At 42.4% G+C, this 16906-nt stretch overlaps 2 protein-coding genes across 7 annotated transcripts in view; both read left to right on the plus strand.

Moving 5' to 3' along the window:
- NEK1 (NIMA related kinase 1) overlaps nucleotides 1-2833 on the plus strand; it is a 39551-nt gene extending 36718 nt beyond the window's left edge. For all 5 annotated transcript variants that reach the window (XM_053402853.1, XM_053402852.1, XM_053402856.1 and 2 more), the window contains one exon: nucleotides 1490-2833. In XM_053402853.1, coding sequence (XP_053258828.1) covers nucleotides 1490-1503 — 14 coding nt within the window. In that variant the 3' untranslated portion in view covers nucleotides 1504-2833. The remainder of the gene's footprint in view (nucleotides 1-1489) is intronic.
- Nucleotides 2834-14680: 11847 nt separating this feature from the next.
- Nucleotides 14681-16906, plus strand: part of SH3RF1 (SH3 domain containing ring finger 1) — a 44807-nt gene continuing 42581 nt past the window's right edge. For both annotated transcript variants that reach the window (XM_053402870.1, XM_053402871.1), the window contains exon 1: nucleotides 14681-15140. The gene's annotated coding sequence lies outside the window, so the exon portion shown is untranslated. The remainder of the gene's footprint in view (nucleotides 15141-16906) is intronic.

A 16906-nucleotide genomic window follows, 5' to 3' on the forward strand; every position in this document is an offset into this window, starting at 1 on the left:
CTTCAAGGACAGAACAAATTCTTAGGAAATATTTACAACAAATTCACAATTGTTCTAAGAAAGGCCATACTACCTTTTTTTTGTTGAAATCTGACTATTTCATGTAATAAAGATGATAAAATGGCTGCTTATAAATGTAGCTGTTCAGTGCAGACTTAACTGAATGAAAGGTCAGAAATGTTAAAAAATGGACAGGGAAGGGTATCATGGAGCTAACCATGATGCACTTTTACATCTGCATGCTGTTAATGCTAACCAGGATTTGTATTCCTCGTACTAATTTCAAGCTACTTTAAATCACCGTTATGTTAACAGTAGCAGATGTAACACTGAACCATGGTTAACTTCAAAAGAGAGATGGAGAAAGGAATTTGCAGGAGGGAAGGAAGTGTCTGAGCCTGCCATTTACAAGTCTCCTAGCTATGATCACATTTATTTGTTTAATTTATTGCATTTATACCACCTTTCTGCCAAGGCACTCAACAATTTTAAAACACTAAAATAATATAAAATGTAAAGACGGCCTTCAGGGGAGTGGGGAACACAGTCCAACTAGAGCAGATCCTGATGTTTTCTGTGCCTGTCTCCCTCATACTTTCCTTTTCCACACTGGGCAGATGGCTTCATGGGGCATCATGGGGAGCAGTCTGACTGGGGTAGACCCTCATGTTGTCTTTACCTCCTTCACTCTCCTCTTCCTTCTCACAGGGCAAATGGTATCTGTTCATCCTGGGGGTGGTGGAGGATGCTTTATCTACACCATTATCACTAATATCCACCGTATTTTTCGCTCTATAAGACGCACCTGACCATAAGACGCACCTAGTTTTTGAGGAGGAAAACAAAAAAATATATTCTGAATCTGCGCAGCGCCTCCTCAGCAAAGCAAAGTCAGAACAGCAAGAGGGATCACTGTGCAGTGAAAGCAGCGATCCCTCTTGCTGTTCTGGGATAGCCGCACCAAGCCTCTTCAGGGCAGGGGGAGCGTTCCTCCCATTGCTCTGAAGAGGCTTCACGCTGCTATCCCAGAAGTCAGAACAGCAAGAGGGATCACTGCGCAGCGATCCCTCTTGCTGTTCTGGCTTCAGCGATAGCTGCGCAGCCTGCATTTGCTCCATAAGACGCACACACATTTCCCCTTACTTTTTAGGAGGGAAAAAGTGCGTCTTATAGAGCGAAAAATACGGTGCTTTCTTTTCCCATATGCAGAGTTTGAAATCTGTGCAGCTTTAACTTTAGAAAAACACATCAGTCACAGTAGCTTATAAGGTTAAACTGAGCAGCCTTCAAGTAAAATGCACAAATGGGAGGTGGAGTTTGTTGAATATGCAGTATTCAAACATCACTGTCAGTCATCTTTACTCTTGGTGAATTTTCTGACCTGCATTTTTTTTTCTTAGCTTGAATATGAGGTCTTTTAAAAGTAGATGTGTTTGGTAAACTGTTTTCCTCACTATAATAAACATTTAAAATTTTTCTTTCTTTGCAGACAATGATGAGTAAAACGCCCTGGTGACATTCTCAGCTGCATGTAGGTGTGTGGATTTTGTTGAGTAGAATAATGAGACACAATGAAAAAATAATATTTTAGCGGGGCAGGCTTATAATCTTGTTGATTGCACAGAGACGGAAAAAACATGACACTTCACTGAAAGGCTGTTTATAGATTTCTTTTGACATATAGCTTCATTCCTTCAACAGATAACTGAAAAGGCTACATTTCATTTAAAATGAGTAGCAAAGAATAGAAAGGCTGACTCAGAAACAATTTAGTGTTTGAGAGATTATCATGTATGAATAAGCCTATGTTGTATTAGGCGATACTGTTTGTTTAAATCTAAGCTGTTAAAAAGTACAGTTCAAACCACGACCTTTTAAAGCTCATGCCCACCGTTTGGGGGGGGGGGAATCCTGTTTGGTACTGATGAAATTTTCAGAGACTTCACTTTCTGTTCAAGAGTTTATAATTTCTCTGTAATGGCCCCTTGGGTCTTAAACACACATAATATGAAAGTGAGCCTCATTGAAAACAATGGCGCATTTCTATATGAAGTGGTTTAAGATCAGGGTATTGAGTATTTCACCTAATGTGTTTGTGGGTGAGTATATGTGTGTGTGTATATAGAGGGGGGAAATGAATACTCTTTTGAAATATCAGTATTTTTATCAGGGTCAGTTTATTATTTCCCCCCCAATCAAAGCAAATAGTGTGTCATTTTTTAAGACTCCATTTTATTTCTGTCAAGTGGCTTAAGGAATGAGTTTGGAGCTGGAGGGAGATTCTGCAATTTTCTCCTATAAATGAAAGCAGCTCCAATATGATGGGGGTTTTTCTCTGTAGTACTATGTACTGGACTATGCCTGCTACTCATTTTTGGTCTGTAATTAGGACCATCCTAGCAGTGGCTGAGATGAAAGTTGCTACAAATGTTTTGCTGGTGGTGTTTTGCAAACAAGCTATGTATCTTGCATCCGGATCTTCCAGAGGAAACAAGTTGAATTTTACTTGATGTGTTTGTTCTCTCTCCCTCCCTTCTTTCCTCCCTTCCTCTCTCCCATGGAGGAAGGGGCACTTTATGGGGGAGAAAACAAATTCCTGTGAGATGATGACTTAAAATATTTTTAGTGTGCAACAGGTAATATCAGCGAGTGAGCTGAATCAGCTGTAATGCTTAACAGCTAGTTTTTCTATTGAAAAAGTAGCTCTATGTCCCCTGGGTACAATGCCAGGCGGAATGTATGTATGTAAACTCACCGTGATTCTAACACTACATTTAAAAGTTGTTTTATTTCTAACCACATTAAATAAATGCTTGACCTTTTTGTATGATTATGTGGATTTCTCTTTTGATTTCTTTCTAGAGGAAAAATGGAAGAAAATAAAAATACTATTTATATTTTGTTATACTCCTAGACTGCTTTTGAAAATTCAGCCCTATATTTGTGACTGCATTTAGATGTACCCTTTTTAAATCCTATTCTCTATCCTTCTAGTGGTCAGTGATAGCCATAGAATATCTATTATTTATAGTCTACCTTTTTATCTCAAAGACACAGGGGAAGCAGTGGTATTATATAGAAATACAATACTCTGTTGTCTTTTCCTTTGCATGTAAAATAAAGGCCGCAGACTAAGAATGGGATACAACATGGTGCTAACAGATATCCCTTTATGCAACAGGGCTTCTCTTTCCCTCATCATGCAGCTCATTGTGTTCCTCCAAAAATCTGCTTCAGACGCTCTAGACTTTTGGAGACACAGAGAGAAAAGGAGAAACCAGAAGCCCAATTTCACAAGTAGCAGTTGCCCTAACAAAAGACACAGATGGCCCCAATGTGCATGCAAGAGGGATACCACTATCTCGTTGTAAAGAAAACAATTTAGCATTCAAAATGCCCAGGAGAGAAGTCTCTTTGTGTGACGCCAACAAGATGGCAGTGTCGTCACCAGTCAAGCATCCCTGGGTGTTACATTTTCCTTTCCACTTCTGCATGGATGGCTGGTACCTCATTTGGCCCAAGTCTCAGAAAGGGAAAGAGTTACTAGCCAGCACAGAAGGTGCTATTCCAATGTCAAATGATGCTAATGAAGAAAAGGTTGGAAACACTGGGACAATAATTGTCCTACTGGTTAAGAAGATGGGAAAGAGGGCTAGGTCGTGAAACTTGGGACTGTATCCCAATGTATGCTGCAGCTCTGCTGGTATAAGGGTCTTCCATGCACACAATGGAACATCATCTCCTGTTCCCTCTTTCTACCCTGTTATGTTCCCTCAAAATCCTTTACTTTACTTCCTACATTTCTCAGTTTATTAAGTCTTGAAGGTGCCACAAGACTGTTGCTTTTAGGTTTCTCATCACTCCCAAATTAATTTCTGCTTCCCTGTGTACTTGTTGGCATTGTAAGTCATCACCCTTTCAATCTGTTACCAAAATCTGGATATTATAGTTCCAAAATTTGAGAACAAAGGGTAAGTCTAGATTCTCTATCATAAAACACTTCAGAATCAGAATTTAAGGAAACAGGTAGACATCCACCAGCAATATTGGCTATAATAATATTCTTTAGTGTATTTATTAATTCCTGAGACAATGTCAATGCTAAACTTGTAAAACTGATAACATATATTCAGAAAGAATCTTAACAATTCTATTATACTATTTTAAGTAACTAAAAATTATTTCAAATTTTAAATGTTTCCAAGGCTTAAGTTCTTTTATTATGCTTTGAAGTGCTAGCAGTACTGGGGATGAACTGCAAAGAACAAGATTAACATTACTTCTGCCAGTCTCACTCTATGTAGCAGAAAGCAAAATGAAATTGACTTGATGCTATCAATTGTCGTTTCATGGTCCGTTCCACATGCTAGTAGAGCAGCAAACTGAAGCCAATAGGTTGTGTCCATTTTAATTTACTCTGTCCAGGAGTGTGTTCTACAACATATGGGAGAGAAATACATTAAGCAGTTAGCAGATTTCTGCTTTTGGTAGGGATTTTTGTGTGTGCAAGACCCCTGGTAGTACTATGCCAGGATTAACATTTTGTATTCTAAAGATGATGAAGGGGTCCTGAGGCTTTCATTCAGGATATTCTGTGATTATTCGGCTTCTGGAAGAGAATGTGTACATTATATTCAGCATTCTCTGTGAAACAACCAAAGTTTTCCTAATGTAAATAATAATACACCTGAAATTGTCGTGCCTTTATGTTTGTGGAGCCACCCAGCTAAGGGGAACCATAGTTTTCTCTTTGTTATTGAAAACGGCACTGGCCACAAGTAATTGTGACAAGGTGAGTGCTGGAATCCAACTATGTCTCATAATATGCATATAACAGGGGACCTGTTACTGCCCTATGAAAAGGAATAGACTGATTTTGAATAAGAAATCTCACGACCCATTACAGAGGCAGATATCACTTAAGGGAAGGGAAGCTACAGGGTCTTTCAGGTCCCTAGAGAAGGGGTCAGCAACCTAAGGCCCATGGGCCCTTAGAGGTCGTTTGACCGGCCCAGGAGCTGCCCCCAAACCGAGCTGCCCGCTCGCACGCTGCGCTAAAGAGGCGCAGGGACTTGCTTCCGTGGTGCTGAAAATTGTGTGCGCGCACTTACACACGTGCGCAATCTGGCCCACAGAGGGATGTCTGCGGGACCGATCCAGCCCAGGCAAGATAAACCTTGCTGTAATACAGTCATACCTTGGTTGCCAAACGCAATCCATTCTGGAAGTCAGTTTGACATTCAACAACCAAGGCGCAGCTTCCAATTGGCTGCAGGAGCTTCCTGTACTCAGTTGGAAGCTGCAGAAGCCGTGTCAGACATTTGGGTTCAAAAGAACGTTTTTCACACCCACTTCAGGTTTGTGGTGTTCGGGAGGCAAAATGTTCGACTTGCACGGCATTCAGGATCCAAGGTACGACTACATAATGGGTGGTTCCTGATGGGGATTGGACGTTTAATCAATGCTCTTCATGTCTGCATATTTGTTCACAGATATAGGATGTCATCAAAAAGCCAGATCATACTTTGGTTTGCACTTCTTTTGGATGTCTCCTTACTGCAGAAAATCCAGTGCAGTCACTGCTGGCATGGTAGCTTGGTTATAATTTTTTTCCTGTTCCCCCCCCCCTCCTGCTGGGTGGTCTATTATTTCTGTGGTGTCATTTCAGTGGGTGGTCTGTTGCCACGCCCCTCATCCTGCTTGCTCGTCATCTAAGCACAACCTAGCCATTTTGTTTCTGGCAGCCCCCAATATGAAAAGAAATACACCTGTTTCCATTGATTGCCACATGCCAAAGGCATGTCCAGATCTGATAAGATAATCTCTCAAGGGCTGCACACGGTAAAGGTGGAGGATTAACTGTGAGGTTGCAATAACTGCAATACATATATCAGTTGATTATTATGCCTTGCGTAAGACATCTTTATCATTATTGCACAAGACCTTAGAATTTGCATGTGTGTGTGTGTGTGAGATGGATGTTCCTTCCTACTCTTCTCCTCCAAAAAGCACAAACTTCATTTTGCCTACAGTGAAATATCACAGCTGGCTGCATAAGGACCATAGTGTTTCCTATTGGAATCACTGATATTTTTTTAAAGGTGCATATGCACAGAATGAAAAATGGTAGTTGAGAGCAAAGGAGAAGTAATTGACAGGAGGAACCAGATGCATTTCATGAAGCTCCACCCAGTGCTGTGGACAGTAAGTGGCAGCATGGTAGTGAGTGTTATGATGCAGGGATGAGGAAGAGACCAGGCATCTAAGAAAGCAAAGGCGCCAACTGTATGCATAGAAACATATCTGTATGTGAGTATGGAAGCACTCGGTGAAACCAAACTGCCTGGAACCACAGTCTCAGGTGGCACCTATAAGTATCCATTCTTGTACAGATAGCAACACTGACTTGCAGGGCCAGCATTGTGTTAATAGTCCTCTTTTTTATTGTAGTGTGTGTGGAAATGTACAACAATGCACCAGTTGAAGAATAGTGTGCATGTGACTTATCAGATCCATGTTTGCAAATGAATTGTCTTGTATGAGAGGAATAAGTGATACAAGCAAATTATGCAAATGTCATTAAATAGGCTACAAAGGCAATAAAAATATTCAAAGGTTAAATGAATGGCAGCAGGGGGACAAAGGGGTGGAGAGCAGCACAGTCCAGATTTAACCAAGACTTGCACTCATGCAAAACCTAAGCGTAAGCAATCAAAATCAGCATAAGCATTGCCACTGGTAAAACCAACAGCTGTATCAAGAGAGATCTGTGTATTAGGAAGACATTAAAAGTTATTAAGTTTGAAGAGAAACCATAAGTCAGATTACAGCTTCCAGCCATTCAAAGATGTGATGATCAGGTATTACACCTGGAGGAGCAAATGTATATACCATAAGCTGATATCTGATTGTATCCCTTCAGGAGTTTGGGAGACAGCAGCAGGGAGAGAGAGAGAACTTTTTTGAGACAGGGGCAGTCACTATTTAAAACATTTCATACTAGTACATGCGTGTGTCAGTTCAGCTCTCTCCTCCAAGATAAACTCTCTGCAATTATTTTGATTGGATTATCTTCAAAACAACTAAACTGCCAAATTAGGGCCACAATTCAGAGCACAATACATCAGTGCTGTGTGGCTGGTTGAATTGCTGTAGCAGTATTTTTCTAAAGAATGAGCATTTATGATCGCATAGGTATTCACTAAAACAAGAATCTTTCATTACTCTGTTACTCCTTTAAGTATTTATGTAGCAGCTGTACTTTTGTCCCCATTTATTTGCTGTTTATTTTTCATCAAACAGCCCCAAAGGCAGCTAACAATCATTTAAAACATTGATAGCAATGTATAAAGGGTTTGATCGTGATTCTAGCAAGATGCTATGTAACAGTAAATTAAAAGACAGACCCTACACAAAGGCTTATAGCCTACTAAAGACTTGGCATGCTAACAGAAGAACTGGGAGGAAATAAGAATGGTGAGTCAGAGAACACAATGAGTAAGAGAGAGGTTTTGAGGAGTCACCTAAATGGGGGAATTCTACCTAATGGAGGAAAAGAGTTGGATGACACAAGAGGATGAGCATTCCAGATATAAACCGTGGCAGGGGAGATGTATGAGGGTGCAGAAAATGACGGTAATCAGTCTTGACTAAATAGTCAGTGCGATAAGAGAGAAGAACCTGGAAGAGAGCTTTAGAGAGAAAGATCTGAGGGAACGAGTGTTCTTCTGGTCTTGGATGGGATTTCCAGGAACCGTAAAGTGAAGATGAGAAGAAAGAAGAAGCCATTGCAGAGAATAAAAAGAAAGCAATGCAATCTGAATGATAAGCAGACAATATCAAACAAACAGTTTATTATTTACTTATTTATTTATACCCCACTCATCTGGCTGGGTTTCCCCAGCCACTCTGGGCAGCTCCCAACAGAATATTAAAAACACGATAAAACATCAAACATTAAAAACTTCCCTAAAGAGGACCGCCTTCAGATGTCTTCTAAAAGTCAGATAGTAGTTTATTTCCTTGACATCTGATGGGAGGGCATTCCACTACCGAGAAGACCCTCTGCCTGGTTTCCTGCAACCTCACTTCTCACAGTGAGGGAACCGCCAGAAGGCCATTGGCGCTGGGCCTCAGGGTCCGGGCTAAACACATCTGTGATTTCTAAATTCAGTAGAATGCAGTTAATGATGGGTTCACCAAATAATACAGTAATCCTAATCGGCCAATGATAACATGACATCACTGGGGTATGAAGGAGGTTTGATGACTTCTGGGGATCTTGTTATAACATGAGGTGACTATAATCCACTAACAGGACACAGCAGCAAAGAAGACAAAGTTAACTGATAAATAAACTATAGTATACTGAGCAGGGAATAGGAAGGATAAATTACCCTTGTTCAAGATCTGATAAATCATTTGTTAAACTATGTCCGCCATTCCTTGTTCATGGAAGAATGACTTCAATTTGGAACAGGTTCAAAGAACAATTGAAATAACTGGAGGAAAGGACTAGCTCCTGGAGAGCAGAGGTTAAATAAAGAATCTCTGTTGTTCAGTTTAAAGGATTATAAAATGGAAACCCAGTAAAATGGGAAGAGGTAGAATAATTTTTTTCACTGAACCCAAAGATTCATGTGTGCACACATCTTAGTTTATCACAACTTACCTTATATCTCAGTTTCAATGTAGGGAACTGATTCATAAGCACAAAGAGGAGAGTGCATGGCTTGTCTGTCAGCATTGAAAGTAGCAGGAAAACTGTATTGAGCAGGAGACAATCCCCATGTGTTGGAATTCTCACTCCGAGAAGATATTAATGGAACAGGCATTTATTTAGAAGAGCTAATAATTATACTCTCTCTCATATTACAGTGAAAGAGAAGTCATAGGTATAAAGCTCTGGAATTGGTTTTTTGCCACCAATTTAAATGTCAGGAACATGGTATTAATCTGCATACAATTAAGATCTGAAGAGCCACTGCCAATCAGTGTAGAGAGCTTGGTATAAGTCGGTTTCCTATATTTTTATTCCACACACACACTATTGGTGCTGTGACATACCATAAATGAATTATATTAGTCAAGTGAATTCCTATTAGAACCTCACAGATGTTTATTATGCTATTACTAGAGGAATTAATTAGCTTGTTATCACTTTGGTTCTCTTTCCCACACTATTTTGTATATTCAGCATCATCTGTTGCAGTTCCTCACTTCCACATAGGAACTGTGTTGTTATCAATGTTTTGATATCTCGTGCTTTTCTGGGGTTTTTTTTTAGTGATGTTAATATTACTGCAGATGTTCAGTAAATTGAGTGTTGCCAGATTTCTTTACAAGCTCTCTAGCTTTACAAGCCTCTGAAAGGCCTAATACTTTACATTTCCTTTTTGACTAATATCTGTATACAGATGCCCATCCTTGTCTTTAGTAAGAAGTCGTTTTGTTTAGGTATCTTTTTTAAAAAAAATGTTGGCATTCCTGTTCATCCGAGCTGCCAGAAACTCACATGATCATATTTGCTATGCATCAGTTCATAATACTTTATTTGGAAGAGTTTCCCTTTTATATAACTCTCTTTGCAACTCCATAATAACATTATACAGAGCCTTGTAATTTCCTTGACAAGAAATCCTAGGAGGATTAAGATCCTAGATCTCATTACAAGATTTGAGCAATGGATGCAAATTCAGTTTAGTACTTAAACACTTGGAGAGTGGGACAAAATACAGTCTGAACCTACGCAAAGTACAGCATGCCTAAGCCAATTGAATTCAGTGGGCTTAGACATGCCTAACTCTATGAAAGATTGCAGTCTTAGCTACTTTGTGCTTAAAGTGTTTATTTTGGAGCATGTTACTTTCATCTGGACAGAGGCGTACCAAGGGGCTGGTGAAATTGGCCCCTGCCAAAATGAGGGACTGTGTTACACACCCCTTCCCCTGAGTAATAAATAACTTTCCCATGTTTATAAGATTTTGTACTCTTATATATGATTTTAGGACTCCTTCTAGAGCAAAGCACTGTTTGTCCAGCCTGGAGGGGGATGAGAAAAAGAGAGAGCATCTAAAGGCGGGGGGAGGGGGCAATAACACAGCCTTTTCTCCTTCCTTTAACTTGGGGGCTCCATCAGCACCTCATTTAGGGCGGTGCAAGTGGTTCCCCCTCACAGGGCTCCAAGCCGAGGGTGTGCAAAAAAAGAGAGCAATGGTGTCAAAAGGAATTATTGTGAAAATAATAAATATGCAGGGGGGGGCACCACATTTTGTCCTCGCTCAGGGCACGATATTATCAAGTCTACCTCTGCATCTGGAAAATCCTTCTTCACATTTATTGCTTTTTACTTAAAAGAATTACATACAATTCTGTCCTTTATAATTTAATCATGAACAGACAGGGCTAGGGTTGCCAACTACATATTTTACTTGCTGCATTGGGGGTTTGTTCAATAAAACAGGGTCAGGGATTAATGTTTATTTTCTTCTTACCTCAGTGTTTCCAGGTTTTGCCCTTGATGAGCCAAAACTTAGTGAGCTGCAGAGTTTGACATGAAAAAATACTACTTGGCACCCCATGAACCACTCAAAATGTTGTGCTCCATTCTCTAAACCCGTAGTGGGGCAGAATTGTGAAGCTGCTCTCCCAACACTGGTGTTGCTACAGCTTACCTCTACAGGGCTGGTGTGGGGGCAATGGAGCGGCCAGACAGATTACGGCTTCATAGATGCTCTGCCAGAACCAACCAAGTCCCCTGTTGATGCATCTGCTCAACCCCAATCTTATCCCCATCCTGGCCCATCACAGGCACTTAATCTACAGCAACACTAGTGTAAAGCTGCTTATTGTCCCCCTGCTTATTTAACTTATATGCAGAATTCATCATGCGAAAGGCAGGGCTGGATGAATCCCAAGCCGGAATTAAGATCGCCGGAAGAAATATCAACAACCTCAGATATGCAGATGACACAACCTTGATGGCAGAAAGTGAGGAGGAATTAAAGAACCTTTTAATGAGGGTGAAAGAGGAGAGCGCAAAGTATGGTCTGAAGCTCAACATCAAAAAAATGAAGATCATGGCCACTGGTCCCATCACCTCCTGGCAAATAGAAGGGGAAGAAATGGAGGCAGTGAGAGATTTTATTTTCTTGGGCTCCATGATCACTGCAGATGGTGACAACAGTCACGAAATTAAAAGACGCCTGCTCCTTGGGAGAAAGGCGATGGCAAACCTAGACAGCATCTTAAAAAGCAGAGACATCACCTTACCAATAAAGGTCTGTATAGTTAAAGCCATGGTTTTCCCAGTAGTGATGTATGGAAGTGAGAGCTGGACCATAAAGAAGGCTGATCGCCGAAGAATTGATGCTTTTGAATTATGATGCTAGAGGAGACTCTTGAGAGTCCCATGGACTGCAAGAAGATCAAACGTATCCATTCTTAAGGAAATCAGCCCTGAGTGCTCACTGGAAGGACAGATCGTGAAGCTGAGGCTCCAATACTTTGGCCACCTCATGAGAAGAGAAGACTCCCTGGAAAAGACCCTGATGCTGGGAAAGATGGAGGGCACAAGGAGAAGGGGACGACAGAGGACGAGATGGTTGGACAGTGTTCTCGAAGCTACAAACATGAGTCTGACCAAACTGCGGGAGGCAGTGGAAGACAGGAGTGCCTGGCGTGCTCTGGTCCATGGGGTCACGAAGAGTCGGACACGACTAAACGACTAAACAACAAAGTGTAAAGCTCCACAGCTTTAGCCCCCCATACCAGATGCTACCTGCTCTGAACCTCTCAAAACTTAAAAGAATAACCCTGTTGGATCAGACCCAAGGTCTGCAGTATGCTATTTCCACAGAAGCTCACCAGATGCCTATTGGGAACTCACAAGTAGACCATGAATACAACAGCTCTCTGCCACTGTTGTTCCCCAAGGGCAAATATTTAGAATCATGTTGCTTCTGATCCTGGAGACAGGAAATGGCCATCATGACTAGAAGCCATTGATTACCTTATCTTCCATGAATTCTCTAATCCCTTAGAGAGATTTAAGCTAATACCTATTACAACATAGTGAGGTAGAGAATTTCAGTTTTGAACAGCAATTCCTATTGTTTGACTGAATCTTCGACTATATGAGTTCTAGTAATATGGTAGAAGGGAAAAACCTCTTTCTATCCACACTATACAAATTCTACACTTCTATCACATGCTCCTTTAATCCCTTTTTTTCTCATTGAAACATCCCAAACATTGTAAACTTTCCTCATAGGGGAGTTGCTCCAACTTTTAGATCCTTTTTGTTGACCTTTACTTTGCCTTTCCATGTATGCAGTATACCAGGTGTGGTCACATCATAGACTTGTATAAAGCAATTACAAAAATGTCAGGTTTGTTTTTTTACCTTTTCCTAGTTGTTACTACTGTATGCTGGTCTTTGACAACAGCCTGACACATTTCGTCTATGTCTTAATTGAGCTGTCCACAGCGACTCCAATATTTCTTTCCTCATCAGTCACTACCAGTTCAGACCCCATTAGTTTGTATGTGAATTTAGGAGTTTTGCACATTAAATACCGGTAGGTGGAATTTCTGATAAATCTATATTGAAGGCCTGCATATTCAGCCTTCTGCCTAGCAAACCTTGCTTCCAGAACCAAATCTGCTCTTCACCCATGCCTTCTTAAATCAAAATCATTGACAACATATGAACCATTGGTCCATGTAGCTCAGTACTGTTTCTTATTAATATATCACACAAAAGAAAAATAAAAATATCACAACATTGTTACAAGGTATCTCTACTTTATACTGTACTTTAAAATGAAGCAGTTAAGTTTCAAATAACACATTACCCCCAGCAAACAATAGCTTATATCTTTATTACATCATTACAATGAATAGCCTACCTTCCACTTCATAATAAAAATACTCCATCAGTACTTTCTATTAACTCCCGTATTACCCAAGATCTATTTAACAAAGTGTTAGAGATTGAATCTGGAACCTCACTGGTTAATTGCTGTGCTAGGACACCACACCAAATCAGTAGGGCTCATTTCTTAGTAAACACATATGTGATTCAGTTGTTAATGTTCTATCATCAAACTCTTTTTGAGACATATATGAATGAGTATGGTGTTTTGTGAGTGTACTTCAAATCACCATACTGAAACATTATGTTTGGTACAATTTATGAATTAATGAGATGAAATAATGAATACTGAAGAATGGTAGAAACACTATGCCCTATGCAGCCATTTGAAGACTCAAATAATTAGAACTGTGGGAGAAGAGTTGGGCTGTGCTCACCTCTCACTGCACCTCCATTGATCAGACCACCCCACTCCACATATTGGGAGGAAAAGATCTGAACTGAGCAGTCTGCTTTGCACATGTAAGCCCACGGCTCCCTTCCTTCCTGTACAGCAAAGCTCTGCTCCTAAGACACAGGAAGCAAGTTGGCCCAGTTGGTTCCTGGATCCTGGATATAGGAGCCCACTCCTAGGAGCCAAGATTCCTTTGGATCCCCCAATAAAATATTTGAGGGGGCTGTTCCCCCAAAGTTGATGGGCACTGGCATTCAAATGGTGTGTGGTCAATTATGCAGAGCAGGGCTTACCTGGGGTCTGCAATATTTTATTCAAGTTGGCACCCATATCTCATCCCTTGGTGCCTTTCAATTTGGTAATCTTTCATAATAAGGTGCCCTGCGCGAGGCCAAAATCTGGCACCCCAAACGGATCTTCTCCATTTTGCACCTCACTCAGAGCATGGCACCCTGTGCTGGGGGGGGGGGGACCATCCGCACCACCCTAAATCCTGAGCTGCTTTCAAGTCAAAGCAGTGTCCTGCCTGATGTGGGGTGGGTAGGAACACTGTGCTTGAGTTTTGGCTGCAGTGCTAAATCTTCAATTGCTTTCGTTCAGACGTGCAAGTCCTTGCTTGACGCAGCAGTAGATGATGGGCTGAGATAACCAGAGCAGAACCATTCCTGCCCTGGAGTCAAGTCTTTGCAGTATGGAACCGTATGGGCAATTCCAGGAAGAGATGGTCAGAGATTATGAAGTATTTCCCGGGTTGGGAGTGGCAGAAAGGTCACCATTCCTGCGAGCCACTCGGATGGGACCAATGGTCCTTTCGCTGCACTTTTATTATTATTTTTAAGTGACTTTTCCTGCTACAGCTGCATACATCCCCCCCACCCCACTTTATTATGACCACCTCCTCGGCCTTATTTCGTTCGTAATGAACCGTATCTCTCCCTTTCTTTTTTTGACTGAAAGAAAAGGGCGGGCAACAGCCACCGCCAAGCACAGTGAGAGAGAGTGAGGGAAGGGAGGTGTGCGCTTCGCCGGCGTTGACTTCCAGCCCTCTCTCCCCGACCCGGCCCGCGTCAGCTTGCCCGGCTGCTTCACCTCCTTGCCCTGCCTGCGGCGTGGAGGGTGAAGCAGCCAAAAAAGGAGGCGGCGGCGGCGGGTTGAGATTGTCCCCTGAAGGGACTCTGCGGAGGTTGGCGGGAGGGAGGGTTGCCTGAGGGAAAAGAGTGGGCGGGCGGCTGGGGCTGGATCCAGGCAGGCATGAGGCGGGAGAGAGAGAGGGCTCCTTATGGGCGGGCGGGAGCGGGGATGTTCCGCGGGGAGGGAGCGGCGGTTGGCGAGGGAGGGAGGGAGCTCCTCAGAAGGGCTGCGCTCTCTTTCTCTCTCCCCCACACAATTCCCCTCAGGGAGACGGGGAGGGAGCGGGGCAGACACGCACCCGGAGCTCCGCCCGCCCAGGGAGGCAGGAGTTCCAGGAAGAGCCAGGGAGGCAGGCGGTTTCCCTCGCTCGCTTGCGCGCCCAGAGACTCCTCGCTCCCCACCTCGGAGGCTTGGCTCCTTCCTCAAGGCGGGGCGGCTTCTCGCGTCAGACCCCTTTCGGGGCGGGGAGGCGGCGAAAAAGAGGAGGAGGAGAAGCGTAGAAAAGAGCTGTGCCGCGTTGCTAGACTGAGAGAGAGACGGAACGCGGCGGCTTCTCCTCACGGGAACAAAGAGGCGCGAAAGCGAAGGCTGAGGGGGAAGGGGGGGGGAAGAAGGAAGGAAGGCGGGCGGGCTCCTTTGCTTTCTTTCCCTTCTCTCTCTCCAACGGCCACCGCGGAGATGGTGAGTTTAACGGGGGTAGGTGGGTGGGAAGGGGAGGGAGCGCCCCTTGTCCCCGGCGGCGCCGCGCTGCCTTCCCGGGGCCTGGGGGGCCGGGTTAAGACGCTCTCCAGAGACGGAGCCTTCCCTCCCTCCCTCCGCGCCTCCTCTCTCTTGTGAGGAGAGGGCTGTGTGCGAGTCCGCTGTTTGTCCACCTTTGGTAACGAGACACCGCCGCCAGTTAAATCTCCATAGAGACCGTACTCGCCCTCCAGCGGTCTCCCGGTTATGGTTATGGGAAGCCGGTGCCTTGTGTGTGTTTTTAATGCATGTTTTCCCAAGACCAGCGAGAGCCTTCACACACTCCCCCCTCTCTTCCCCCCCTTCTTTTTTTTTGGCGTTTGTGTGTTTGTAGATGGGCTTCTCCGCCTGCCTTGTGTGTCGAGGTGTTGCGTCTCCTATAACGTATCCTATGCACGTACTGGAAGCCATAATGTTTAATTTACAGCTCTCCGGATCTCAAAAGGAAGGCGCTCTGTCTGTCAAGTTCGGCTTGGTTATTATTTCTTTCTGCCTTACAAAATCCTTTTCCTTGCGCGCCGTGGGAACTAGCTGTTTGGGCTTTCTCCTCGTGTCTTTTTAATCTGCCCCTGAAGTGAACTTTTAAGGAAGTCTCACGTTCATAATCAAACCTCGTAGTAGGCGTCTTCTTGATTTCTGTCTGTTTGCTATGCCTTACAATTATCCTATATTAGTAGCTTCCTGCAACTTGCTGTTTACTCAAATCGTCTTAAGCATGCTTATTCCCAAATCTCTACCTATGAAAATGCTTATGTAATAATAAGCCTGTGTAATGGATAGTCATTAATTGTTTGTTTCTTCAAAGGGTAGTCTCGCTTATGAGAATGATTTTCTTCTTCATTTTTCACCAGACTGCTGCAAAAACTAAATTATTTAAATACAGTACTTAGTTTGCTCTTCTTGTTGGATTTTTGATAGCTGCTGTAGTTGGATGCATGGCCAATGCATGGCTGACAAATACATGCAGCACTCCATTTGATGTAGTTATTCCCCCTTTTTCCCCCTAAGCAGTTTCAAAGTTTGATGACAATGGGTGTTTTCAAGAACTTGAGATCTTAAAAGATCCTGCTGGCTGTGATCCAAAGAGCTACTTTAGATGCACCCAATGAGACTTTTGATTTTGAACACCAGGCACTCAACCATACTGCAATCTGTTTTTAAAAGTTCCCTAATTTTCAAGAGTGATTTGCTGGGGATGGGGTTCAATTTGTGAAACACAAGCCTTAGAAACTTAAGGACATGTGAACTAGTTGCACCATTTTCTGGCCCTGTCCATTGTGTCTTTTTACTGTGACATTTGGATTTTAACATATAATTGTGATCTGATAGTAACATTTATTTAAAAAAAATTGGACCCTTTTTGTTTTTGTTCTAAACTTTGGTTATCAAGGTATTTACTTCAAAGACATATCTCCTAATTAAATTAGATTACAACCAGTGCTAAAGTTAAAGCTATGCAGTTTTTAATGTATCTATAGGTTTCTTGTATATATTTGATCTATCAAGGAAAGAAAAATGTGTAGAATGAATGAAGTAGCATGAAAATGTGCAGAGGGTTAAAGAATTATTGCAATAGTGTATACAGTGGACTACACATGTTGTGTAAACAAAGGTACCAAGTTTAGTGATACTCAGATATTGGTTGTTATTACAGTGGTACCTCAGGTTACATACGCTTCAGGTTACAGACTCTGCTAACCCAGAAATAA

The sequence above is a fragment of the Podarcis raffonei genome, chromosome 9, assembly GCF_027172205.1.
Source record: "Podarcis raffonei isolate rPodRaf1 chromosome 9, rPodRaf1.pri, whole genome shotgun sequence".
Lineage (NCBI taxonomy): Eukaryota > Metazoa > Chordata > Lepidosauria > Squamata > Lacertidae > Podarcis > Podarcis raffonei.